Genomic DNA, 26,341 nt, shown 5'->3' with positions numbered 1-26,341 from the left:
AAGTTGATGTGTTGAGGGTGGGCAGTGGAAGCTGTCATGCTGTCACTGGAAATTATTAATTGTTCAAGAGTAATATGCATTAATTTGCATTTATCACCTTTAATTGCTCATTAACTGAAGATTCTACATGGCCGATTTTAAAGCCTGGTTATCACAGACTAAAAACATTTTTATGTTGATTCATTCTTTAAGTTCAGCCTTTCCAAACAAGCTGAGTTGATCTACATGGATTCATCCTTTAGCCCTCCAAAAGCACTGTGCACAGGGATATTGCATCGTTTTGTCTTGTGAGTTGCAGAGTGGGATCTCCATGAATCCAGTTTGTTGTCCATACTTCACAAATGCTCGACTGGATCATCTAGGAAGTTTGAAAGCTGGGTCACTGGCTTAGTTGTGTTGAACTGTTTTGAGACGTTTCTGTGGTATGATGTGGAGTCTGTGGTTTTAATGCTGTACTGTAGCTGATTGATGTGTGTGTCCTCTAGTCACCATTCACATCAGGTATGCTCAGTAATTTTGAAAATAAATGCCTTCTTTTTCTTGCTAGATCATCTTGAACTCCATGCACAAGTACCAGCCCAGGCTACACATAGTCAAAGCTGATGAGAACAATGCCTTTGGATCAAAGAACACTGCTTACTGCACCCATGTCTTTCACGAGACAGCCTTCATCTCCGTAACCTCTTATCAAAACCACAAGGTATGTCTCGGATGTATGCTATAATAATTAGCATTTGGTTTAGAATAGTCTTAAGTGCTCAAAGGGTATTAAGTGTTTTATCTAAATGTGAAGAAAAGCACCATAACCCTGACCACATAAAGCAAAAATCAAACAAAAAACAACCATAACCACGCAACTTCATGTTTTTAGTTTCTATGTCTATCTCAGTGGGACTTCCTGGTTAAATAAAGGTAATACCAATAATAAATAATTAAAGCTGTTTTCATGCTTCCTCCTATTTTTGATCACTCCCCAAATCTTGTTCAGGCAACTTCCAGTTTCTCTGTGGAGATTCAATTCAATTCAATTCAATTTTATTTATATAGCACCAAATCACAACAAAAGTCGCCTCAAGGCGCTTCATAGATACAGAGAAAAACCCAACAATCATATGACCCCCTATGAGCAAGCACTTTGGCGACAGTGGGAAGGAAAAACTCCCTTTTAACAGGAAGAAACCTCCGGCAGAACCAGGCTCAGGGAGGGGCGGGGCCATCTGCTGCGACCGGTTGGGGTGAGAGAAGGAAGACAGGATAAAAGACATGCTGTGGAAGAGAGACAGAGGTTAATAACAGATATGATTCAAGTTACGACTTTTACTTCCTCTAGATAGTCAAGTTTGATCGTCTTCTCGGCGCTCCGCCAGGGCCGTGACCGACCCCGGCGGGGCCGATCCGAGGACCTCACTAAACCATCCAATCGGTAGTAGCGACGGGCGGTGTGTACAAAGGGCAGGGACTAAAGAGATAAAATTGGTTAACACACCAAACGACTTCTGTGACAAACTGAGCTGACTTTCATGTCGAAGGTCTTCACTGCTGTTCTCTTTCTAAAACCCTAAGAGCAAACATCAAGAGTCTCAATGCAGTACATCAGCAGGACCACCAGCCTTAACTGTAGCACATGTTCACTGTACATTGGTGCAAGTGGTCAGAACAGGATTCCCGGGAAGTGATTTTCAAGAGGAAGGAAGTATGGAAGTACTGCAGAAGCACTAGGAATAACCTTGACAGGAATAGTGACTGAATTTTCCATTTATCAGCTGTATTTAGATAACACCAAATCACCACAGACATTGCCTCAAGGCACTTTATGTTGGAAGGCAAAGAACAACAACACTACAGAGATAACCCCGACAATTATCAACCTCCTTTAAGCACTTTGGTCATTTTTGGTCATTTTTAGTTCAGACATGTAAACAATATACATTTAGAAAGGAAATAAGAGAGAAATAAAATACTATACAAAAAAATCAATACATTTCAATGTAGCTGCCGTTCTGTACACACTTATTTAATCCCACCCCTTTGCCACAAATTATCAGTTAATATTTAGTCAGCTTCCTTACTGATATAATTTGTAATAAAAATAGTGAACAAATTTCTTGTATACTATATACTATAATATCACATCATGATTTTTTTTTTAAAATAGAGACACTTAATTTAAATATTTTCCTTTTCTTTATAGTTTGAGAAGATCATATTTTTAAAACTCTTTTGGTGACAGTGAGTCGTCTGTAAAATCAGACTGGGGGGGGGGGACTCCCAACGGCCTAGACCTATCTGTGGGGACACACCCACCTGGAGGGCAAAACAGCACTGCCATCCAGCTTTCCCCTGAACTTCTTTGAGTTTAATTTAGCCAAAATGCCAGATAGTTGCTGTGCTAAGCAATGTTTGTTTACAGCTACAGTACCAGAGGGGTGTAGAGTATGGAGCAAGGTGTGAACACACCTACCTGCCTCCTATTCTACATTCTAAATGCACCAGCAACCACGAGTAAATCAGCAGTCTGAGAGTGCTCTGACTATTATAGTTATAAGATACTATGAGGTTTTTAGATAAGATGAGACCTGATCATTCAAGACCTTATACGTGATGAGAAGAATTTAGCCAGTGAAGAGAAGCCAATATGGGAGAAATATGTTATCTCTGTCTAGTCCCTGTCACCTGGGACAAAAAATCAGCCCGGGCATTTTGACTAGTGACCGGCCCACCAGGTATTATAGGAAAAGCCATAAAGCCTTTATAATAAACTTAAACCTACACCATCCTCCCTATTCTGGTATTCTAAACAGTACTTAGCAAAAATAAAAAACAACCTAATTTATAATTACATATACCTCACTAATACTCCCAGCAAAAAAAGAAAAGAAAGAAAAGTAGGGAACCACTCCCCCACCCTCTGCCTCAAGATGCTTAATTGACAAAACCGATTTTAATTATAAACAACAACAAAATAAACTACCACAGCTATGCAGATGACACACAAATATATATCACAATGTCACCAGGAGACCGAGGCCCTGTACAGGCTCTTGGTAAATGCATTGAGGAAATTAATGACTGGTTGTGCCACAATTTTCTCCAGCTAAACAAAAACAAACTGAGGTAATGGTCTTTGGCGCCAAAGAAAAACGATTACAGGTCACCAGAGAACTTCAATCTATACATCTAAAAACCACAAACCAGGCGAGAAATTTGGGTGTAGTGATGGATGCAGACCTAAACTTAGAAAAACACATTAAGACAATAACAAAGTCAGCTTACTATCACCTCAAGAATATTTCAAGGATAAAAGATCTGATGTCTCAACAGGACCTGGAAAAACTAGTCCATGCATTCATCTTTAGTAGGCTTGATTACTGTAACAGCATCTTTACAGGTCTACCTAAAAAATCAGTCAGACAACTACAGCTCATTCAGAACTCTGCTGCTCGAGTCCTCACTAAGACCAAAAAAGTGGACCACATCAGTCCAGCTCTGAGGTCCTTACACTGGCTGCCTGTCCGTCAGAGGATAGACTTTAAAGTTCTGATGCTGGTCTATAAAGCTCTGAATGGTTTAGGACCAAAATACATCAATGACCTCCTGACCCAGTATGAACCTTCCAGATCCCTCAGGTCATCTGGATCCGGTCTCTTATCAGTTCCCAGAGTCAGAACCAGACACGGAGAAGCTGCATTCAGCTTTTATGCTCCTTATATCTGGAACAAACTCCCAGAAAGCCTCAGATCAGCTGAAACACTCAGTTTATTTAAATCCAGGTTGAAGACTCACCTGTTCTCAGCTGCATTTGAATAAAGCACCAAATCCACACTTTAAGCTTAAATTTCAAAACTTACACTAACTACTGATCTTATCTATTTCTGATTTTATCTGTTTTGATTTTATATACTGTTTTGTTTGTTTGTTAAGCTTAAATTTCAAAACTTACATTAACTACTGATTTTATCTACTGTTCTGATTTTATCTGTTTTGATTTTATATACTGTTTTGTTTGTTTGTTTGTTTGTTTGTTTGTTTGTTTGTTTGTTTGTTTGTTTGTTTGTTTGTTTGTTTGTTTGTTTGTTTGTTTGTTTGTTTGTTTGTTTGTTTGTTTGTTTGTTTGTTTGTTTGTTAAGTGGGTTTAGAGCTCTGGGTAGCTCCCCAGCTGGGTCTAGACTGGGTCTAGAGAGTATTTTAAATTCAGGGAATTTAAAATAGAAAGTAGCTCGTCCACAGAAGGACTGGTAGCTCCTCTTACGATAAGGGTTCAGATCGCGCGAACAGGTGTGAAATGTGTGTGTTTAGTTAGTTTGTTTGTTTGCTTGTTTTAATCAATTTTAAATCATGCTTTTTATTTGTTCTTGTTTCTAATGTCTCTGTAAAGCACTTTGAATCACCTTGTTGTTGAATTGTGCTATACAAATAAATTTGCCTTGCCTTGCCTTGCCTTAATGCACGTATCAAACAAATGCACAGAAATCTATTATTTTTCTACAGTAATTAAATAGATTCAACATCTTTCTTCAACAGAATTGCAAACTGCACAGATGGTACCTTCCCAAAGGGAAGAATACTATAACTTACTAGGGTATATTAGACTTAATATTTACTGAACACAATAATTGATTTCTATACATTTTACATCAGATGAAAACTTTGGTTGTAAGATTCAGATGATTATTTAATAAAAGCGAGATATTTTAAATGAGAATAAGAAAGAAAAGTATTTCTTTGTGCCCCCCTCTCCCTGTTAATGCCCTACATGGCCCCCTGGCAACACTTTGCTAGACCCGCCCCTGCACAGTTACCAGCTGTCAGCTACTTAGAAAAGGATCCTGGTGTTATTTGTCTCTCAGAAACAGTTCATAACTTCCCTTCAACTCATTCATGTCACCTAAAAGGTAAACCTGTTTCTCCATCACCTGTTCAGCTCGGATGATTCAGTAAGGACATCTCCTGGTTTCATCTTCATGTTTCCCTCTCACCACATATACAAACCGACATCATGACCAGCAGCTTTACAGCTGTGGCTCCAGCAAACATCAGCTGTTGCTAGAAATTAATATTAAATACATTCTAACAACAGCTGATCAAGCTTAAACGTGCTGCTGTTGTTTAGCGTGACCTGTGCTGGTTTCCTCTTTCCGGCGCAGAGAAAAAAGCCGATCAGCCGATCAACTTTCTAGCTGAAGTAGTACGGGACAAATCGCGTTCCTTTGTTTTCCTTTGACCTCCTCGGCTGTAATTGTCCAGCCCAGAGTCGATCATGACCAACTGGCCAATCCACCACCATTCATTTATACTGTTAAAAAAAGAAAAGAAATAAAACCCCATCGGCCCATAAAAATGAAAAATCACGAGCGGCCCACCGGGCAAATGCCCGATGGCCAGTCCAGCCCTGCCTGTCACTACTCTTGCTTCAGCATTTTGCTTTCCAGGGAGTTTTTAAGACAAATTGATTAGAATTATTAATCATTTTATCAATTAATTAATTCTAATTAAAGTATGAAGACATAATGTGAAGTCTTTTTGCTTTTAAAGGGTAGAGTCAGACCGTTTTGGTCAGAGCTCACAGTTATAGACTGATGAAATGGAAATGTAACTATAAAAGCTCTTGCCCAGTATCAGCAGGGACTTTTTCAGAATAACAGCTTTTTAAGGTCTCATTTTCCTAGATCACTCAGCTGAAAATAGAAAACAATCCATTTGCTAAAGGATTCCGAGGCAGTGAAGAAGGAGATCTGCGTGTCTCAAGACTTCAAGGGTATGTTTACAGAAAAAGGAACCAGGAAAGTAAAGCTGATCTCATAAATCCATTTAGGACACTATAACTGTCAGTGAGGGTATGTATACACGGCAAACTAAATATACTTCTACTCTATCACTTCTACTCACCTACAGGAAAGAGTATCCCGTGATTTCAAAGAACATGGTTCGCCAAAGGCTCATTTCAACGCACAGTCACCTAGCGGGGAAACTTGGAGCAGGAGTTCTCGCGGGGCATCCTCAAGTACTGTCCTCTTACCAGTATGATACTGGGGTTCCTTTGTCTAACCCAGACTCCCAAGATCCCATTTCTACTCACTTCCCACAAAGCAGAGATCCCAATCTTCTTTATCACTGCTTCAAACACAGAGGTATGTTCTGCTGATAAGTGTGCAACATCACAGACGCCATTGGCTGCAATTGCCATTAACTGCAGTTTTCTTTGTAACAACGTTGCAGATAACGGGCGACACTTGGAGCTCGGATGTAAACGGTCATACCTGGAGACATCAACTGCAGTCTCAGATGAGCATTACTTTCGGTCGGCTCCTTCTTACGAATCACCCTTACTCTCTCATCCATATCGCACTGAGGCAATCACTTCTAGAGAGGCGTGTATGTATGGCGGTATGGAAACAGAGTCTGGATCCGGGGCGGCAGACGCAGATGACCTAACCAACTCTCCTTCAATTAATTGTAATATGTGGGCTACAGTGCAGCCGTACCCTCGCTACGGCATGGAAGGCGTACCCTACCAGCCTTTTACTGCTCACTTCACCAACTCAGCCACGGTCGCGCCTGTGGTGCCACACCCGGCATCATCGGTGGTGTCACGACCACAAGCTGACTTGGGCGTCTACAACTCGGCCGCAGTCCAGCGAGGTCTGCCTGTGATACCACCTTCAACCTCTTCTTCATCAAGCTCTCCATCTTTCCCGGGATCCAGAGATAGTTCAGGTCATCCACCTCTGTACCACAGGAAACCAGGATCGCCACTCCTACCTCACCGAGATTTCTCCAGCTATTCAGCACAGGGTACAATATCCATCCGGGAGCAGGCTTATCAGTACCAAGTTGGGCTGAGTAGCACAGGGAGTAACTGGACTGACAGCTAATGTCAGTCACTGGAGACATCAGTTTTCTCATATGAAGGTTTCCAGAATCCCACTGTGGGGTGTCACTGCCAAGCAATGCTAATGAACTACAGTCATGTTGCTTTACACCCACGTGTTCATACTGAATCAATATTCCATCCAATGCTGTAGGTGGCAAACAGTGACAGACCTGCTCTTTACTTAGTCAGATGTGCTATAAGCCAGTGATCAGGTGGAGTGGGGCGGTTCGGTCACACTCAAATGCAAATCATTGGTTTCAATGACACTTGAGGTATGTCAGAGGCATCGCTACGGGTACAAAAAGTGTTACGGTTGTCAGTGTCTTGTCCTATCAAGGTAGCATTAGCAGAAAAACACTTAGCAGGAGGACAAAGAAAATTAAATAAACAGAAGTTAACAGCTGCCCTGTTTAGTCTGAGAGACACGAGTGCTTTTCAGTCCCAAAATAAAGAACGGTCGCTGGTAATTGCTTTTTTAAAATTAATGTCAATAAAATGCATAAAAAGACCCCAAAAACAATCTGGTCATGTCCCAAATCTGTCTTTTTAATGACTTCTGTGGTATGTCTTTGTGTATACCACGAGCCAATCAAATGCTAGATAGACAGAAGTACATATTGTAGCACAACTTCAAGTGTGTGACCTCGATCGAGTCAAAGCTGTGCTGTCATCTCGAGTACACCTCTGGCTTTTTGCTTCATCGTGGAGATTTCAGTGTGTTGAACACTTGAACTACACCAACATGCACTTTGTTCTCATTTTGACAAACAGTCCATTCCATGTTGGGTGACGATGAGTCGATCGGTATTTCTTATAGCAGCAGATTGGTGTACATGGGATTGGCTCACCAAAAGAAATGACAATGGGCAATTTTATTCTTTAGTTTTGAGTTTTAATTATGCACATGTGCCAAAAATAGAGTTGTTACACTTTTATCTGCAGAGCAAGAATGCATTAAACCCAGTGTAAAATAAGACTGATCAAAATATAAGGAAGATAAATCCAAGTTCACGTCATAAACTCATGTGCACTGGCATTAGAAAGCTAGCAAGACAATCTTTCCCCATGTTGTTGTACATACATAAATGAAGTGAAAGGTGTACCACAATCCACCATGATGGCAATTGTTAATATGTACGTTTCTACAGCTTGTTTGTCGTGTGATACTGGCACTTAAGAAAAAATGTTGCGAGTATAAGATTCAGCCACGGCACTGTGGTGGGTCGTCAACGTTTGGCTCCAAAGTGAAGACTCGAAATCACACTGAACAGCAAAGAGTGCTCAGGAGGAACCAGATGGGAGCTTAAAGAGCTGTTGTTAAGCCAGCACGAGTACTAGAAAAGACAGCGCCTCACCAGTCCGACTCCCAGATTACTTACTAGGAAAAAAATCCCTGCACAACATAAAACAGCCTGAGCGGACAAGGAACAGGACGTCCTCAGTAGAACTGCATTCAGTAAAAATCGGAACTTGTATTGCCAACGAAAGCTTCTTTGTACGAAATGATATAGGTTTGTACATTGTCCTTTTATTTCATGTAAATTCAATATAACATTTTTGAATATTTGGACATTTTTGCACATGTGATAAATAAACATTTTCATGAATCTAACTGTCTGACATAATTACTTAAAGACACTAAATGACATTTCATTACAATTTCCTTATTATTATGAGGAAAAATGTTCAGAATTTATATTTAAAGCTATTAAAAGCTGATGATAAATAATGCCAAGTCCCATAAATAGCATTCCAGATGATTTTGCTGCCTAACGACAGTTTATGGTCTATGACGATGAGTCAATCAAAATTTCACTGAGCAAATATTTGACATTTGAAAAATGTTGGCGTTGGGCATAATTCATTGTGTTGGTTGTGGTTTGACTGATGCAGAGTGTCCAAGTTTTACTGTTATTGGCCTTTTTCACTCCTCACATGCAAACATGCAGAGCTCAAAGAAAAATAGCAAAGATTTGAAAACTTTTAAATACTCATTCTGCTCAACATCATTGAGATTTTTAAAGAGACATTAAATCAAAGTAGTTTGATAATCTTGGTTGCAGTTTAGAGATTTTGATGTTGCAAAAAACCCTTTCACAATATGCACTATACTCTATGGCTGCGGTATAACATGTCAAGCTTGGTGTTTAAGTGAAACCCTCCTCTGTACACAAGCTTGTTGCTAAAAGGCTTTTGAGCAGCTTCAGCTTGATTTCATTTTAAGAACCTCAAAAGTGTTTTTATACCTTTTGGGCCAGAAAATTCTCACTGGTTTGACACTGAACGCCACTGATTTATAAAACATAAAGACCACTACTTGACACTTGCGGCATTGTCTAACCGAAACCAAAATATGTACTTATAGTACAAGTGTCCACTTGGGTAATAATCAGTAAATGTCAAAGTGTCCTGCAATCAAAAGTCAATCTGTTGAAAGGAATGTAGAGACAGCAGGATGCGTGTATCAGCGTGGAGGGCACTGCTTTGCCTCACATGCAGCTCTCGTTAGATCATGAGTTATGCTGATGGCCAGGTCCTGGTTCTTGTCAGCACCTCTTTCTCGATCTCTTTCTCAGCTGCTGATGTAGTTCACATGAAGGATGTTCTCATCATAGAGCGCTCACACTCCAATCAACAAATCATCAGCCAGCTATCTTGAAATGTTGAGCTGTAAGTTGTCTGATAATAGTAATCCGACATTCCTGTAGCTCTCAGAGCAAACTTCATTCAGCCAGGGTGATCCCAGAGGGCCGTACCAGTGTTTTTACTAATTGTGACTACTATAGATTATGTATGCACTTTGCTTTATCTGTTTGCAGCACAGCTTCAGATTTTCAGTTGTAATTGATGCTTATTCATCTGTTATTTTCACAAGTATTGGTGAAATATAATTTCTGGCCCTATTATTTTCACTTATACAGTTTTTCCCATTGAAGTAAGTAGACAAAACAATTCTAGTCTTGACCGACTTGAGCTTCTATAACATTGAGCAGAAGCAATAGTTAATGACTGTATCTCGGCCTACAAACCCTTAAAGTCAATTACATTTAACAAAAACAACAAAGCGATGGAGGGTCACACCAAAGATCAGTGACTCCACTTAATAGTTTTTTAGTAGAGGCTTTAATAGTGCATTTCAAGGCAGGACAGGCATATTGAAATTTATGTTATCTGTTTCCACATAAAACCTTAGTCAATCTCATTATAAAGAAGCCACGTTTAAGCCCCTTATGGAGCAGAAGTTAACTAAGCCCAGTATGTATCTCCAGCCAGAGAAGCTGGGACTTGCAGTCCATCTGGAAGTCATTGAGGGGAGATCCGCTCCCCTCTCCCCTACGTCGCACTGCCCTTCTCTACTGTCGTCCCATAATCCCATCTAACAGCCGCCTGGGCTTGGCTGGCCCGTTCAGCACACTGATGGGCTTAGCTTGGCCCTCTTGTAAAAAAGGAAAGGCTTGGTTTTTCGGCAAGCCCCTCCAAAAAGACACTTTAAATATCTAAGGGGGATTTAATATCAAGTCCATTAGGGGTTTTCTGGGGCCCTGTAAATAGTCAATTAGTGGATAATTCTGATTCGATCCACATGCAGAGAGATCTGCCATACAAAGAATAGAGCCAGTCCAGGGGTGTTCTCATTTAGCTTCCTACCAGATTACCATTCGTGCGTCACAAGCACAGGGTGACACTGTGCATTAGCTGAGTGCAGGATAATGAACATGCTAAGGTGTTTTAAGTTGTCTTTGTTTTACTCCTTCATAAAAATGATTAATCGCATACAGGAGGCCAGAAGAGCACAACGCTTACACACAGATTACCCACAGTGGGCAATGCTTAGAAGAGTGGGAGGTTTGAGGACTGGGCCAAAAGGACACAGGCTAGGTTCAAAGCTCTGGTAGGGGGACATTAAACTGTTTGTGTCCCTTGATCAAACATACAGCTGGTTGGCAGCGATATAAACCAAAGCTAAATCTCCTGTATAAAACAAGATTCCAGCATTTCAAAGTGGCTTCGGATAAAAGCGTCTGTAAAAACTAATTATCATTAACATAAATTCTGGGATTAGACACGTAGACAGCATTATTTACTTTTTACACCGGACAAAAACATTTCGAATCGGAAACTCGCGTTCTTTAGAAATGACGTACAAAGTAGTCCAGGTCATGTTGTGTTTCAGCTTTCGGTGCTTTTAAAGCAACTGAAATGTGAAACAAAACAAGAATTACTATCACAGTCCATGCCAAGCTAAGGCATGCAAATAATGTGTACTTTTGTGGCGTAATACAAATGAAACACTGCAGATTGCAACACAATGAAAGCCAGGCTGCATATCCTCCAAGTGCAGTCATAAATTAGCAAAGGTTTGGAGCAACAGTGCTCTCCAAATGTTCGTCGACCTCTTGTGAATAAGTCTAAGGACTCAACATGAAGCAAACTGAGAATACTTACTGACCACGTTCAAAGAAATGCTCAAACAAAAGAATTTTAAAAGAAAAAGCACAGATGGACTTGCTGCTGACAGAAAATGAGCGGATTTTTTGGCAAGAAGGGCAAGTGTGGACCTGTATGGGAGCAGCCATTATACATTTTTTATAAATAATTTTGAGGGTTAACATTAATAAAAAGTTGTACTGGCTCAATTTAGAGTAAAATATTATTCTTTATGTTATTTAATAGAAAGAAAGGAAACTGTACCCACAACTGTACGTAATTAAATCTTCCTGCAAAATGATGCAGTTTCATGAATTTAGATTTAATCCATTAAAAATACATAAGAGCAGATTTGTGGTTTGTACAAGCCGCCATGTTCCCCCAACTCAATCTGAATACACAAGCACATCTGCCTTCCAACTGACACGGGCTGCACACTGGCCACGTATGCAGAGGTTGGGGAATTTGAAACTCATGCCTGCACCTTCAGATTAAAGATACGAACATATATGTTTCATCCTCTGAGAGCGGATCCCTTTCATCAAAGAAGCACAAATGCAGAGGAAAGAGACAACGCCACCAGCACCATATAATCCTCTTCCTTCTTGTGTCAGGTACATCTCCTGAACTGAAGTCAGGGCTCTGGCACATGAAAATATGCATAAATATGCTTATTTATTCCCAATGTTCTTTTTGTCAACAGACTAGACATGCAACCCTCCCATCTCCAGACAACTGACAAAAGACAGCTAAACAACACCAAGACCTCGTTATAAGCTAACATTATGCTAGCTGACGTTATGTTTGAGTGGCCTAAAAATCACGATTATATTATTACATTCTCACTTTGTATGACAGTTTATTCATTAAGAACTGGAGAGTCCAATGCTAGATTCATTACACTAACACTGGCAAAATATTTAAATAGCCGTGAATAGGTCTTATCCATTTTTCATTTCCTGATTAACAGCAAAGTGTTGATATTATTCAAATATGTTAAAATACAGTGAGTGCAAAATGTACTTTTTACAATTGTAGAAACATGCTAGCCAGTCACGGGCGTTATAGGGTGCAGTCTAAATGTAACATGTTTCATCTCTTAGCTGGCTAAAACTTTTAACAGCCTAGCTAGGTTTGTGCAGTTCAGTTGGGAGGAGTAAGAAACTGAGACCCGCAGACTGCGATTAATGCAAACTAAGGACTTATAGCAGTGAAAATGTTATACATTGCTTTACACTTTTATACACTTTATATAGTCTAGACCATGAACTTCGGGGTGGTCTACAGTTCGCTGTAAGGCAGCTACGATGAGTCGGCAACTACTGAGACCATGGTTCCGTGTGACCAATAATTGTAAAGTATTATTTCTAATTATTGGTCAAACAAGAGACTGACAGGTAACTTGATGTGCCATCAGCAGTAATGAAATTTTACTTAGTTTTGAGTTTTGTGTAGTAAACAGAAGGGCCAAAATGAGTTTCTCCCTGGTTCCTGGATCACACTTAGAGATCGGGTAAGAAGTTCTGATATTTGGAATGGAACATGTACCACCGCACCTTTGTGTGTGTTCATAGTATTTTAAAGGTCTTAACATTAAACTTACCATTGGTTTCCCAGTCATAATACGAGTGCATATTCCTTTAGCATCAATGTTTCCCAGCTCCTCATTATTCTTACTATTTGTTTTTGTTCTCCAGCATGTGTATCTACCTTAGGTTTAGTTTTTAGTATGACTTTGTTTGATTTTTACAGATTCTAAAGTGGCTACAATATCTTCTCCGTTATTTGTTCCAACATTCAGGTATAAATTATTATTATTATTAAGCTCTGGTTTTTGTGGTTTTTACAAATATCCTGTTAGTCTGCTTCCAAAATTGAAAAAATGAGTAGGCAGAATTTAAAACAAATAAAAAATTTAAACACGCTTCCTTCTGCCCGATCTGATTTCTGATCTGATTTGGAAACACGGTGCTAAAATGCTGAATCCTGATAAAAATCTTCTTGAAAATCTTTCGATTGGTAATAAAGACAGCTAAACCATGAGCATGCCTAGATCTCCATTAAGACTTAACCTTTGGATCCCTAATAATGCCTTTTAATTAAGTCAACCCTCTTTCACCTCAAGTTGGAGCATATTTCATGCCTGACTTTCTAGGAAGGCATCCTGACAATGGAAAAACCTTTCCAACCCAACCAGATGCACTGCAGATTACCAGGTCAATTTAAAGTGCATGAAGGTGGTAGAGGAAACTTTCTTATTCTTACTTCTGCTTTTTTTCTTGCAAAACAGTATAACTGTTAACAAGGGAGAGAAAAACGACACACAAAGTGCCAGTTGTCCCTGCTCGTCTCTTGGGAAGACACACAATGTACAAACAGATTACGAAGGCATGTGGAATTGCAAGACAGTGGTATCCAATAAGGCAGCAACCCCTGGTGGCAGTGCTCCTCTTGGAGCACCTATACCCTCTACTGGATGAAATGTGTTATCTCAAATAGGGAGGAATTTCAGGCCACTCAAACATCTGAATTGGAGTGTGACATTTTTCTTTAAGAGACTAACCGAGTGCTAGAAAGCAAGTGGAATTCATTTCATAAGGTATTTTTAAACATGATTTATTCATTTTGAATGATGTATTCACAAAAAAAAAGTGTATTATATTCTTTGCCGACTGCCCCAAATGCATACCAACACACTGCATTCCTGAATGGACGAGCAGGTCACAAACAAGGTTCGTGTTTGAGTGTTCAAAGGATATGCTTCTTTTTTTCTGTCACGTCACATTTTGGGAACAATACGACTCTTTTATGCGATCATCTTAATAAACACAACTGCTTTAGAAAACATTGTGTCTTTATAATTTTGTGCAGTTTTGAAAACTCTGTCACCACCTCCATGCACTTATATCTTATGTGCAATGCGTCATTTTCATAGGGCACAGAGGTCACGCCCATGCCACTAAGATGATTGTCCTCCATTTAGTCTGTAATCACAATACTCAGAAGCTCCTTACTGCTTCATGTTTAGCTGCCAGCCTGGTCCGGATTAAGTATTTACTTTGATAAGTACGGTTTACCGGGGATAGCATGCGTCTCATGGGCAGCTTAGCCAAGGGAGGAGCAATCCTCCTGAAGGTGATTAAGTACCTAAAGAAAGGCTGGTTGACAGGAATAAGGCACTAAGTTCGTCATTTTGCACGCTCTTACATAGGTGGAGCTCACGACTGGGTCAAAAAAGCACAGCAGCTATTGGTGAACCCTGTTTCCTCAGTTGAACAATGGAACATCTAGTAGTTTGAAAGGATTTGTCTATGTAAGTCTATTGACCTATAAATAAAGTTTCGTAGCTTTATCGGCCTTATATTTGTGAGAAGCAGCCTCTTTGATATTCTTCTTCTTCTTGGTTTACTTACTTTCGACACCGACTTGCTCCATCCAGACCTGACATGGCACATATAGTATTTTTGCAAAAGTATTTCATTCTGAAACATTCCCACAGACATCTCCTTGTCCAGCTGAATACAGAGGACACTTTTCTCTGGAGATTACACATCGTTTGCTCCACAAAAGAAATTGAGTTTGCCCCCCTGCCCCCCATTAACCTCATATCGCTGTTAATCAGGGTCTTGAGATGTTTTATGCTTAATTCTTACCAACTGCACAAACTGGCTGAGAAGGAGTGCGTACATTAAAAATGAATGCATAACTTTTTGGCTAGTTGTGCACTGTAATAATAATGTACACGTGGAACCTCGACAATGCGGTGGCACGCCACTTTCCTGGAACCGCTGATGGGAAAAGCGTGCGATGCCTTTACAAAGTGTAAATTTCTACTTTACTTGGAATGTTCGAGCATTTTGGAACGCAACTCCATAACACAGTCACACCGGCACACAACTGCACGTATTTTTGATAAGATTTTGTGTTCATCGTGTCAAAGGGTTATGCAATTTCCCAAACATGCTGTGACAGAAAGAAGGAAAGCCTACTCTCATTGGTCGAATACTCATTTGTATAGTTAAAACACTGTGAACTGTAGCCAGTCCTTTTAAAACAGCAGATTAACAGCAGACACCAGTTTTCATTGTCCAATCTTAATCAGATGAAAGAGCACTAAGTTGTCAAATAACTCGAAAGTATTTAATCCTGTAATTAATGTGCTTGCAGGTGCTTGTGTATGTCACATTTTGATTTCTTAATGACTTACCAACGCACACAAAAATTGCTGTTAGGTTAGGCAACTGAAGGTGTAAAGTACAGGCCTTCCTGTTGTAGCACAGTCTTAGTAAATCTGGACACCAGGTGTCCTTACAGCAGGTGTCGGATTTTCAGCCAGCCTTTCCAGGACAGAGCCCTGTGTCCTGCAAAGTGAGCGCATAGTAAGAGGCCTAAGCACAGGTAAGAGAGGTAAACTTGGGGATTAAGGTCCTCAGCTCTGACTCCAAAGAGTCTTAGCAGGTGATTTGTGGCTCATCCCCTCTGGGCTTATGCTGGGACGATCTGACAAAGCTCGACCATCAAATCAGGTGTCTACTTAACGCAGTGGAGAATGCTCAAGAGTAGGTCACACATCCTGTTAGTATAGCTGTTTCAAAGGGTATTTAAAGGGTGATCCTATTATCCTGGATTGAAATCTGCATGTGTTCCAAAACAGGTCCAGGAAGGATTCTGACAGTGGTTGTTGGAAGGGAACATTTACAGGACACATGCTTACATGCATCAAGGTCATCGTGTCGGAAGGAATATGCAGTTCTTGGTCTGTGGGCGAGCAATGATCAGATGCTGCAAAAAGGTTAGACAAAACTGCAAAATGCAATATTTGTGCACATTCAAAATTGCCACTGTTGCCACTGGGCAGCATGAACAACTTAAGTGAGATCAAGATTATATCACCTGGAGTGAAGGATTGTGATGTGCACCCAAAAATGTACGAAGTCACAATATGACTTGTGGTTTGGTCACTTCCAGTGAAACCGGGAAATATGTTGTATGTTTTTTGTGTGTCCACAGGAAAAAAATGAAAGAGGAGCTGGACAGGAACGTGCAGTGGAAGAGCATGGGGCCATTAAAGAACAGTATTAGCTAGAGCGTGAGTAGTCTCACTTGTGTAAACTGACTGCCTGCCTTTTATCAGCTCAAGAGTTTGTTTAGAGTCCTGTCGTGTAGCCCTTGGCCTCTATCACGAAGTAGGCAAAACAAGTAGAGTGATTATCATCACCAAGGCCAGGAAGGGTGGACGGCAACATTGGAACTAATCACAGCCATCTCGCAGTCCTTTTTGCGTTGTGACCTAAACTCATTTGCACCTCCTCTCCGGCTGGCCCCAGAGCATCATGTCTGATGTGAGAGGACGACACCTCCCCTTCCGCCGCCTTCTTCCTGCCAGCCTCTCCTCGTCGAATGAACTCTAAACATGCGCAATTACAGTTTAGGATCTCTGTCCTCATCTTGGGTTCAAAAGACATCTGCTCAGGCCACAAACGCACCGTCTCATGAGCTTTGAGCCAAAGATGAAGCGTTTCGACTGCTTGAGCTTTTCCTGACACCGTGTGTCTCAGTTGTCCAAAACAAGGAGCTGTTACGTGAAGAAGTCACAGAGTGTAGAGGCCGCTATCTCTGATGGCTCAGATAGCAAACCTTGGCTCCATGCTTTTGCTATCATGGACACTCATCTCACACAAACACACACAGCCCAAACAATGACTAGCAACATCTCTGATAGCACAAACAACATCCTGATATAATTACACAATCAGGAAATTAACAAGCCAGCGTGTCTGCTGCAGCAGAAGGATGGGCCCTGCGCTGTATGCCAGAGAGAAACCGGAAGGCAGAGAATGGGTGGGAGAGAGAAGGAGGGGTCAAACACCATTTTGATTGCAGAGTCCCTGAGGCCCAGGCCGCTCTGTGCATCCATACAGATAACTGTCTGCCTGGGCTGAGAGATGACAACGGGGATAACCACAACGATTTGCCGTGCTGCTGTGAAATCTTGCATGGATGCTCTTTGTCCCCAGAGGATGTTTCCAACCATTCTGGTGACCCCATGACATTTTCTTTAATTCCTAATCAGGCTGACATTTTTACTTCTATGGAGGAAAATGTCAGAATGATCTCCCGAGGCAGACACTGATATCCATGTTTAGTATTTTGTTTTTTTAAATAGCCGTCCTGTAGTTTCTTTCTTCTGGTTTATCGCTCATTTTTGGACACCCTGTGAGCACGTCATCTAATCAGCAGATTGTGACAGACTCTGATATACTGATGTTCCAAAGAGAAACGGGCAGTTTTGTTACTTATTGGAACGTGACATTTAACCGACTTCCAAATTCTCCACAATTGCAGGTGCAGTTTGGGCCACAAGGCCAGCCTGTAGCCAGAGGAAGCTGGGTGGACCCTTCTTTAACAAAGAAAAAAAATAGTGGGGGATAAGTGAGCAATAAAAATTCTGATAATGGCAGCTCTGATTGAAAAGGAGAAACCGAAGCTCATGTGGCCAAAGAGGCCCCAGCAGCAACTGCATTACAAACTGCAACTACTGCAGTGTGTCAGATGGATAAATATCATCAGTGTTATTTTAATATTAATAAGGACTTGACATTATCAAGCAGCCAAATTAGCGTGTTGTGTGAGCATTCAACAACCGTTGTTACATTTGTGTAAAGCAATTATTGACCAACTGCAGGAAAATTATTAGGACAGTGATCAATGACGGCGCATTTCTCAACGTCGTCCAACACAAAGGCTGACTGCAAATTAATGAGTTCTCTCACGTTGCCTCTCCTTTCAAAGCTTATTTTTTTCCATTCACACTCGGCAACACTGAAAGGCCAAGACTGGAGAGAGCTTTAGCTAAGAGACAGCTGTCAAGCAGACTAAGAAGGCAAACACTATACTTTTATCCATGCTTATGGGTAAACATACACACACACAGACTGGCAGGCAAACATGTGCGCAAACACTATTGAAAAGGTGAGAGGTACAGCTCTCTCCGACACCCATGGGCGCTTCAGCCTGAGAATGTTTTTAAGGTTTAGGCTCCACTCCCTTGTTTGCTCTGCAGCTTACTCTCGTTGCACCTGCGTGCGTTTGTCTTGCTGTTGTATGTGTCAAAGTGTGCCCTCGCTAGGTGAGAGTGTAAGGGCCATGTTTTTCTTCAGATGACACGTGTTTACTTTGTTTCTTACGTTTGGGTTGTATGCTGAGGAGCTGACACCTTTATGACATCATATTATCAATGTCTTCTGTCCAAAGCAGCAAGTTTAACGAAACAAATCTGTTTAGTCAGAGCAGGAAGTAGAACCTAAAAAATGTACTGGTTTTAATATTTCTTTTTTTGCAAACCTACAAAACCTACCGATGGCTCTCGAATGGACCCTGGCTTGGCACAAAACATGAATAAATAAACCTTAAGAAGCTCGGACACTCTTTGTTACCTGTGGAGCACTTTATGTTTCACAGTGTACTGAATTAACTCCTTCAACATAAAGACACTGGTTCAACTCAAATTTGCAAGAGCATTGTCTTAATGTGATTATTATTTATTATTATTATAATACAAGCCCTGCAGCTGAGCCAGGAATAAACTGACCCTGGTCAAGACAGCAAAAAAAGTAACACAGGGTAGATCGCAGTGTGTGTCTACGTGGAAAAAAAATACAAACTACTTGATTTGTATCCAGTAAGGATGCCCAATATAGCCTCAAAATTATGTCACAATATTTCAAGGAAATTTGTGATTTGTGATATTTCTAATAATCCAGAAAAAAACAACATTTGATCATTTTGTCAAATCTATCAGAGCAGTGAGTTAAATATAAGAACAAAAAAAGCCTAGGTAGCATTTTTCCTGTAACTTGTAAGTTAAAGTATAACATAACTCAGTGGTGTGCAGTGACTTTTACAGAAAGCCACTCTACCCGAAGCTCACAGCTGATCTCAGAGCAGTGAAAGCAGAGCCAGCGGCAGCTTGTCTACCACACTAATCTCCCATCAGTTATCCGCTACGTGCATGCGGAAACAACCAGAAAAAGCTGCTGGCCTCTCAGCTTGACAAGCTCAAGTGATTGTTAATGGGAGACGGGCAGGCCTGTGACATTGAGTCACACTACAGTTTCCAAAGGGATCCAAGGCAAGCGCGTTTCCAGCTACAATAGCCAGTTATGGCCACAAGATGGCAGTAATCTAAGAAGAGACACAAACAGGTGAGAAGCTTAATGACCGAATACTGTCTGAGACAAAGGAGAGAGGTCGCTTTCACGTTTGTATCTTTTAATTAATAATAATAATAATAATGACTTTATTTATAAAGCGCTTTCAAACAAAGTGCTGTACAACTAAAGGGATAAATAAAATAAAAGCGATACATAGCAATACAGGTAAGAGACACAATACAAGTTAAAAACAATAAAAATGTAAAAACTAAAAGCCATAGAATTAAGACATATAGGATAAGGTGAACAAATGTGTCTTCAGCTTAGTTTTAAAAACCTCCACAGAGCAGCCTGCCGAATATCTTGAGGGAGGTTGTTCCACAGAAACGGGGCATGAAAAGAAAAAGCTCTCCAATTGTCTTTTTTCTGGCTCTAGGAACTTTTAGAAGGCCAGAGTCCTGAGATCGTAGAGCACGAGATGGAACATAAAGATGTAAAAGGTCGGAGAGGTATAAAGGTGCCAGTCCATTTAAAGCCTTGTAGGTGAGCAGCAGGACCTTAAAATCTGCTCGAAGCTGACAAGGTAGCCAATGCAGAGATCTCAGTACAGGGGTAATGTGCTCAAATTTCCAAGTTCTTGTTAAAATGCGAGCAGCTGCATTTTGCACCATCTGTAGACCTCTGAAACTTTTCTTTGGTAGGCCAGAAAGAAGAGCATTGCAATAATCAATGCAGGAAGACACAAATGCATGGCCAAGAACCTCTGCAGTGTCGCTTGACAAAACTTGTCTGGCTATGTTCCTCAAATGATAAAAGGCGGTCTTTGTTATCTCTTTTACATGAGATTCAAAGGAGAGCACCATGTCAAACCACACGCCCAAGGTTTTTACCTTGTTCCTGCAATTTATGACACTGTCATCAATTTTCAAGCTGAAATTTTGGGACAAGTGCTGAAATTTGTGTGGCCCAATGACCATCAACTCTGTCTTATCAGTATTTAGGAGCAAGAAATTATCCGATAACCAGCCCTTAATTGCAGATAGACAACATTCTAGTTTAGAGACTTCAGCACAATTTCCAATGGTTAAAGGAACATAAAGCTGCAGGTCATCAGCGTAACAATGAAAGGTTACATTAAAAGAACGTAAAAGAACACCAAGAGGCAGCAGCTACATAGAAAACAGCAATGGTCCAAGTACGGAGCCCTGAGGAACCCCATGCCTCACTGCACAGGTCTCAGAGAGATCATTTTTAAAACTAACAGTCTGAGACCTCCCAAGCAGGTAAGATCTCAGCCATGATAAAACATTTCCTGTAATTCCAATAAAATGTTCAAGCCTATCCAATAAAATGCAGTGATGCACAGTGTCAAACGCAGCACTTAGATCCAGCAGTACCATGTTCTGACTGAGATATTTTTGAAACTAATTCAAACGTACAGCTCTGCTACCACTTCCAACATAAATGAAGACAGAAACTAAACAGCAGTGACGTTTGTAGGGTTACTGAAGTTGGACTACCTGGTGTATAATGTTGTGCTACGTGATTGCTAGCGACACAGCTATGTTAGCATAACATTAGCACAGTGAAGCTGGAGGATGAACGCCAACTTTTTTTCCACTCGATAAAAGTTAACGTGAGGGATTCTGGTGGTCAGGGACAAATGCAATCGCATAGCAGGATGCTGTACACGGGCCAAACTTCAGTCAGGAGAACAACTGACATTATTCATCCACAATATGAGGTTAGTTATTAATATACTGCAATAACATGGGAATAGAGCAGCTGCGAGAGAATTCAACATTAATGAATCAATGTTACGGAAGTGGAGGAAGCGCAGTTTTTGGCTTTCCCCATATTTCAAAAGTGCTTCATCTCTTTGCTGTGACTGTCGCCCGCCATAATTTGCAGATGATAATGGTTGTAGCCGCTGCGATGCTTTCGACCAAAACAGACGCAGCTTGATGACATCATGTCTGTCGCGATAGAGCGATATAGTCAAAATCTCTATCGTTGGCCAAACCTTTCACGATTTTGAAGGACAAATAAAATGTTTGGGGAAACTTTGTAAAGGTTTTGGATCCATACGAAGTCAGTCTAAACAGTTTTCAAAATTCATTATGCAGTATTTTGAAATAAAACTGCTGCTGTAACATGACTTTTAAGACCCATCCAGACTGAATTTAACATAATTTAACACTTTCAAGCTCAGTTGGTGTGCCCGTGTCTGCTGCACTTAAATACTGTAGAGAAAATAGAAATCAGAACTCTACACACAATCTTAAATATGAATGTGAAGTGAAAGTATAAAACTGAACTACAGTAAGTTAAACCAACAAAAATAGGTCACAAAATGTACATTTTAATCATCAGTGAGGTTAAACTCCTAGACTTTACAATACAGGAGCTCTAAAAACTATAGCCTCTGTGAACTGGAATCAATACTAATACTAATAAACAGTGTGACTGAGTGTCTGTAGCAGCTGAAATTGTACAGCATTTCCCTGTGACGGTGCTTCGGTGCAGGTAAAGAGAATAAAATAAATCACATACAGTGTCAAACTGTGCATGACTGCGAATCATCAGCAATCCCTTTGGTCATCCGAGCAAGCATCCCCTGTGGCTAGAAAGCAAAAACCCAAGCAGAGCAGTCAGAAGTTATGAGTCTTAGTAAGGAGCTGTGCTGATGTCATCTGCGTTGGCATTTTTCAAAATAAACTCTTCGTGGCTTCTCTTCACCTAGTGGCACCCCAAGCAAAACACACCAGTCTGGCTGCAATCTATCTCCGCATGTTTATGTGGCAAGCTAAAGCAGTGCCATAACAGTAAATGGTTTAGAACAACCCCAGGCTCACACGGAGCCATATTCTACAGATCGGCTGTGACCAGTTCTTTTTCCTGCTAGGTGGTGTTTTGAATGGCTCATCCCCGAGGACGCCGCTGTTTGTTTAAGCCCAGAAATGCTCTGCTTGTTTCATTATAGATGGCGTCTCAGCCTGGGACCCTTGACCGCCTCATCACTTTCTTTCATCATTTTTTCTCGCCCCTAATTTCAGTAACATTAAAACTGTTTGGACAGACTGGCAAAACAAAAGTGACAAGATGAACTGAACAATGGTGATGCCTTATCTTTCAGTAAGCCACTCACTTTAGGGAGCTTTATTGGGACAGCAAATGAGCAGAATTAGCTTAAGAAACAGATGTCTCTTTATTGCTGCTGACACAATAGACAACAGGGTAAAACCTAGCAACACAAGCCCAACGCTGAAGCCTTGGCGGCTACAGCTCTATCCACAACTTAATCAGGAGGGTCTCCTCAGGAAAAGTAGGAAAACAGTGCCCCTCTCTGTCCACACTGAGTTACACAAACAGGATAGGCCTGTTCTCTGCAGGGCAGCGTGTCAAGGGCAATAAGGCTTAAAGACTCAAGCAGAAGGTGGGCAAAGGAAAAGACAGTATGTCTGTAACACCTTCATGTCACAGAAAAGGGATTATTAGGTTGGCCTGTGATCAGTATACACAGACGCACGCACACAAAAATACAGACTGCCCATTAACTATAGACGTAGCTATTAAAAACACACCAGGGGTGCGAGGGGCTTTGTCCCGCAAAACTGGGTCAAGATTGAAAATCACAAGAGGGCGGAATAAAGGAAACTGCATACAAATGAGTGGTGTGGGGGTGGGCTTCTCTTCATGGTCTCTGACACCGTCACCTGCCTACCCTCTTTGCACATGGCTGAAATTTCACACAGCTGGGATGAGACTAGCTTAAACCTCCCTTTGTGTTTCTGTCAATAATCATGTTTGCACTCTCATGATCCTACGGCTTTAGCGCTGGTAAGTTATTTGCTGCTGCACCTCTACCACCTACATGACTGACTGATGTATGGCTTCTCCGGTGCACGAGGATCAACATAGCAGTTACTGACATGTTTTCTTTGCTTTGTTTCCTTTCATCTCTTCAGACTGCCCCCAGTTTTACAGAGTTTTGATCAAACAGTGTCTCAAAAAAAACCTGAATAATAAAAGAAGAGCTTGGAAGTTCAAGTCAGGATCCTGAAAACACAGGCGCTTTGCTATTATAATCACATTAGGAAACCTGTGCTTGTTGTATAAAATGAGAGAGACTTAACTGTGGGAACTTCTCAGTCTAGTTTTAGCATGTTAAACTACTTGTTGTTAAAATGGTGCTACAAAGACAAAACTGCATTCCTCATCAGTGAAAGCAGACACAATGAAGGATGGTGCAGTGCTGACCAGCCATGTTTCAAAAGGTATAACGATGTAATAATCAGGAAAAAGATATATTTCTATGACACCATGTTCAAGGTATAAATACAGTGTTAGGAGCAAGAATGCTCTATACAGAATTAGAACAAACAGAAAATCTTGATTTGGGTCACTTATTGGCTAACTTGTAAATTACAAACCATTAGCCAATTAGCATATTATGGATAATCCTTTTTGGGTGGTCAGGACCATAAACCGATCAGAAATGTTTTCCTACAGAATCTACAGAATGACAAAGACAGCTAATGCTATCAGGGTGGCTTTCAGATAGTAGATAATAATGTAGCTTTATGGAGGCTCCACACTGGCTTCATCTTCCTGACCTGGACGCTACATCCTAGTTTTACACTGTCTATGGTGAAGACGGAGAGTGAAGAGCTTGGATGAGCACTTTCCAGATAGCGAATTCATTTGCAAATGTAGTGTGGCTCAAAAGAAAAACTACAAATATCTGCAGGATTTGGACCAAACAAGAATTCCTACCTGTGCTTACAATTTGATATGAAGTGTCTACCAGAATTATTGGACACTGTTATGTTTTGAAAACTGAAAATTTGACATATTTAACAAATAATAGTAGCAAAGGCTGGTAGAAGACTGAAAACATTCAGAATCTGGACGGCAGTCTTAGGACGACTATTATTAATTATTGGGTCCGTTTTCTTTTTGTACCCGGGTTGCTTCCCACAGTCTAATTGAAATTGATTTAAAACCTAACTGCTTATTATGGCTGATGATACTTAAGATGGTTCTCAGGTAGGCTGTTCCAAGCATCATGGACAACTTGGCAAAGTTCTAGTGTGGATTTAGGCTATCTCAGGGTATCATCATGTAATCCAAGAATGACTTAATGATACCGAGATCCGTGCAGGCCAGACCATCTGTTGGTTGGATTCTGCTGTCTGACTCACTGTTCTTCTTGTGGCAGAAGATAGTGTTTATCAGCCTGGGTGGATATTTTTGGCTCAATGTTCCACTTTAAAAGAAACTTGGGACTGATTAGACATCTGCTTGAGTTTACTGAGTTGAAGGTATTGGAAAGAATTTGAACATAGAAAGTGCCTTAAACCTTTGTGCAGCACTGCATATATAGAGAAACTGTGACGGAGTACAGGTCATCTAATAACAAAGCGTGTAAGTACAAGGTATATAGAGTAACAAAGACACTGATGAGAATCTACTAATCCTTTTAAGTGAAAGACAAAGCTGAAGGAAGTGAGGCTGGAGGAAAGCCAAGTGACCTGGTGCAAGGCTGATCCAAGGCACTCTTCTTGTAGTTCATGTGGTGTGCCAGGAGGGGCAGGCTACTTCTGTAAGCTCTTTCAGCTCTTAACAGAAGCCACAACGTGCAGTTTTTCTAAACTAGCATAGATCTGACCTTTATGAAAAGGTTCTGTCTTTGAAAGGGTTATGCATGTCTTTATCCTGTCTTCCTTCTCTCACCCCAACCAATCACAGCAGATGGCCCCGCCCCTCCCTGAGCCTGGTTCTGCCGGAGGTTTCTTTCTGTTAAAAGGGAGTTTTTCCTTTCCACTGTCGCCAAAGTGCTTGCTCATAGGGGGTCACATGATTGTTGGGTTTTTCTCTGTATCTTTGTTGTGATTTGGCGCTATATAAATAAAATTTAATTGAATTAAATTGAATTGAAAGGGTTAGTGGATGAAAACGACTTCTAACCAGAGTCTTTAAATCTTTTTGTAAATCTCTACTGGAGTCTTGTCTGCAGCAAGACAGTATAAAACTGTATGCTTTATCAGCAACAAGTAGTTTCAGAGACAAATAAGCTGAAATGGTACCCTGAATACTTTATAGGAAGTCGTTTTCTGATGGAATGAATCCAAAAGAAAAAATAAAAATAGAACGTGAGAACAGTTCACCACTCTGAGTACAGCAAACAAAAAGAATCTAACACTAGACGGGCAATGACAGGAGGTTATTTAGAAAACCTGACTCACTTTGTAGCTTAAGGACAGGAAGGAACAAGCTAAAACGAGCGTGTTGAACAGGCAGTAGTATGCTCTTTATTGTGGCCTTCTAATATTTAAAAGCACTAGTAGGAGAGCGCTGTCTCACAACAGATCAAACTAAACTGCATTATCAGTCTTTTGGATTACACGTGTTTTTGAGCTGGCTCTGTCAGGTTGTTCTGTCTCTGCTACCTACGCTCTCACTTTTTAACTACCTACAGTCAATATTGACTCACACTGCAGTCAAAAACTCATTTTTGCTCATGAAGACTTCTAACACATTAATACTGAACTGTTGCAGCCCTGATGACAGCTAGTTGTTTCCTCAAAGACAAGAATAGGTGCAAGACTTCTGTACCTTTCCAACTGTTTACAGCAGCAAAGAGCAACTAACATACTTCACCTATTTTGAGTTGAATGAAAAGTGTGTATAACTAGACATGTCATCATTTGTTGTTTTTTAGCTCCAATCCCTTTTTCACTGAAGTGGTTACGTTTAGAAAACCATTAGTGTTAATGACACAATTCAGCTGGACCCGACCAAAACAGTGACGAGACATCGCTGCACTGTAACGGTGGAGTGTTGCATGTGCTGTATGTCATCTGTCTTTAACCATGAATGAAAAACC

General features: G+C 40.7%; 1 protein-coding gene across 1 annotated transcript in view; it reads left to right on the top strand.

Moving 5' to 3' along the window:
• Positions 1-6,872, top strand: part of tbx4 (T-box transcription factor 4) — a 28,225-nt gene extending 21,353 nt beyond the window's left edge. The window contains exons 5-8 of the mRNA XM_085370748.1: positions 548-700; positions 5,667-5,755; positions 5,893-6,128; positions 6,217-6,872. Of these exons, the coding sequence (XP_085226874.1) occupies positions 548-700; positions 5,667-5,755; positions 5,893-6,128; positions 6,217-6,872 (1,134 nt within the window). The remainder of the gene's footprint in view (positions 1-547; positions 701-5,666; positions 5,756-5,892; positions 6,129-6,216) is intronic.
• Positions 6,873-26,341: the final 19,469 nt, after the last annotated feature.

The sequence above is a fragment of the Diplotaxodon limnothrissa genome, linkage group LG14 (assembly GCF_057381915.1).
Source record: "Diplotaxodon limnothrissa isolate DT_005_m linkage group LG14, D_limnothrissa_male_GT1.1, whole genome shotgun sequence".
NCBI classification, from domain to species: domain Eukaryota; kingdom Metazoa; phylum Chordata; class Actinopteri; order Cichliformes; family Cichlidae; genus Diplotaxodon; species Diplotaxodon limnothrissa.
This window is presented reverse-complemented; position numbering and strand designations above follow the sequence as displayed.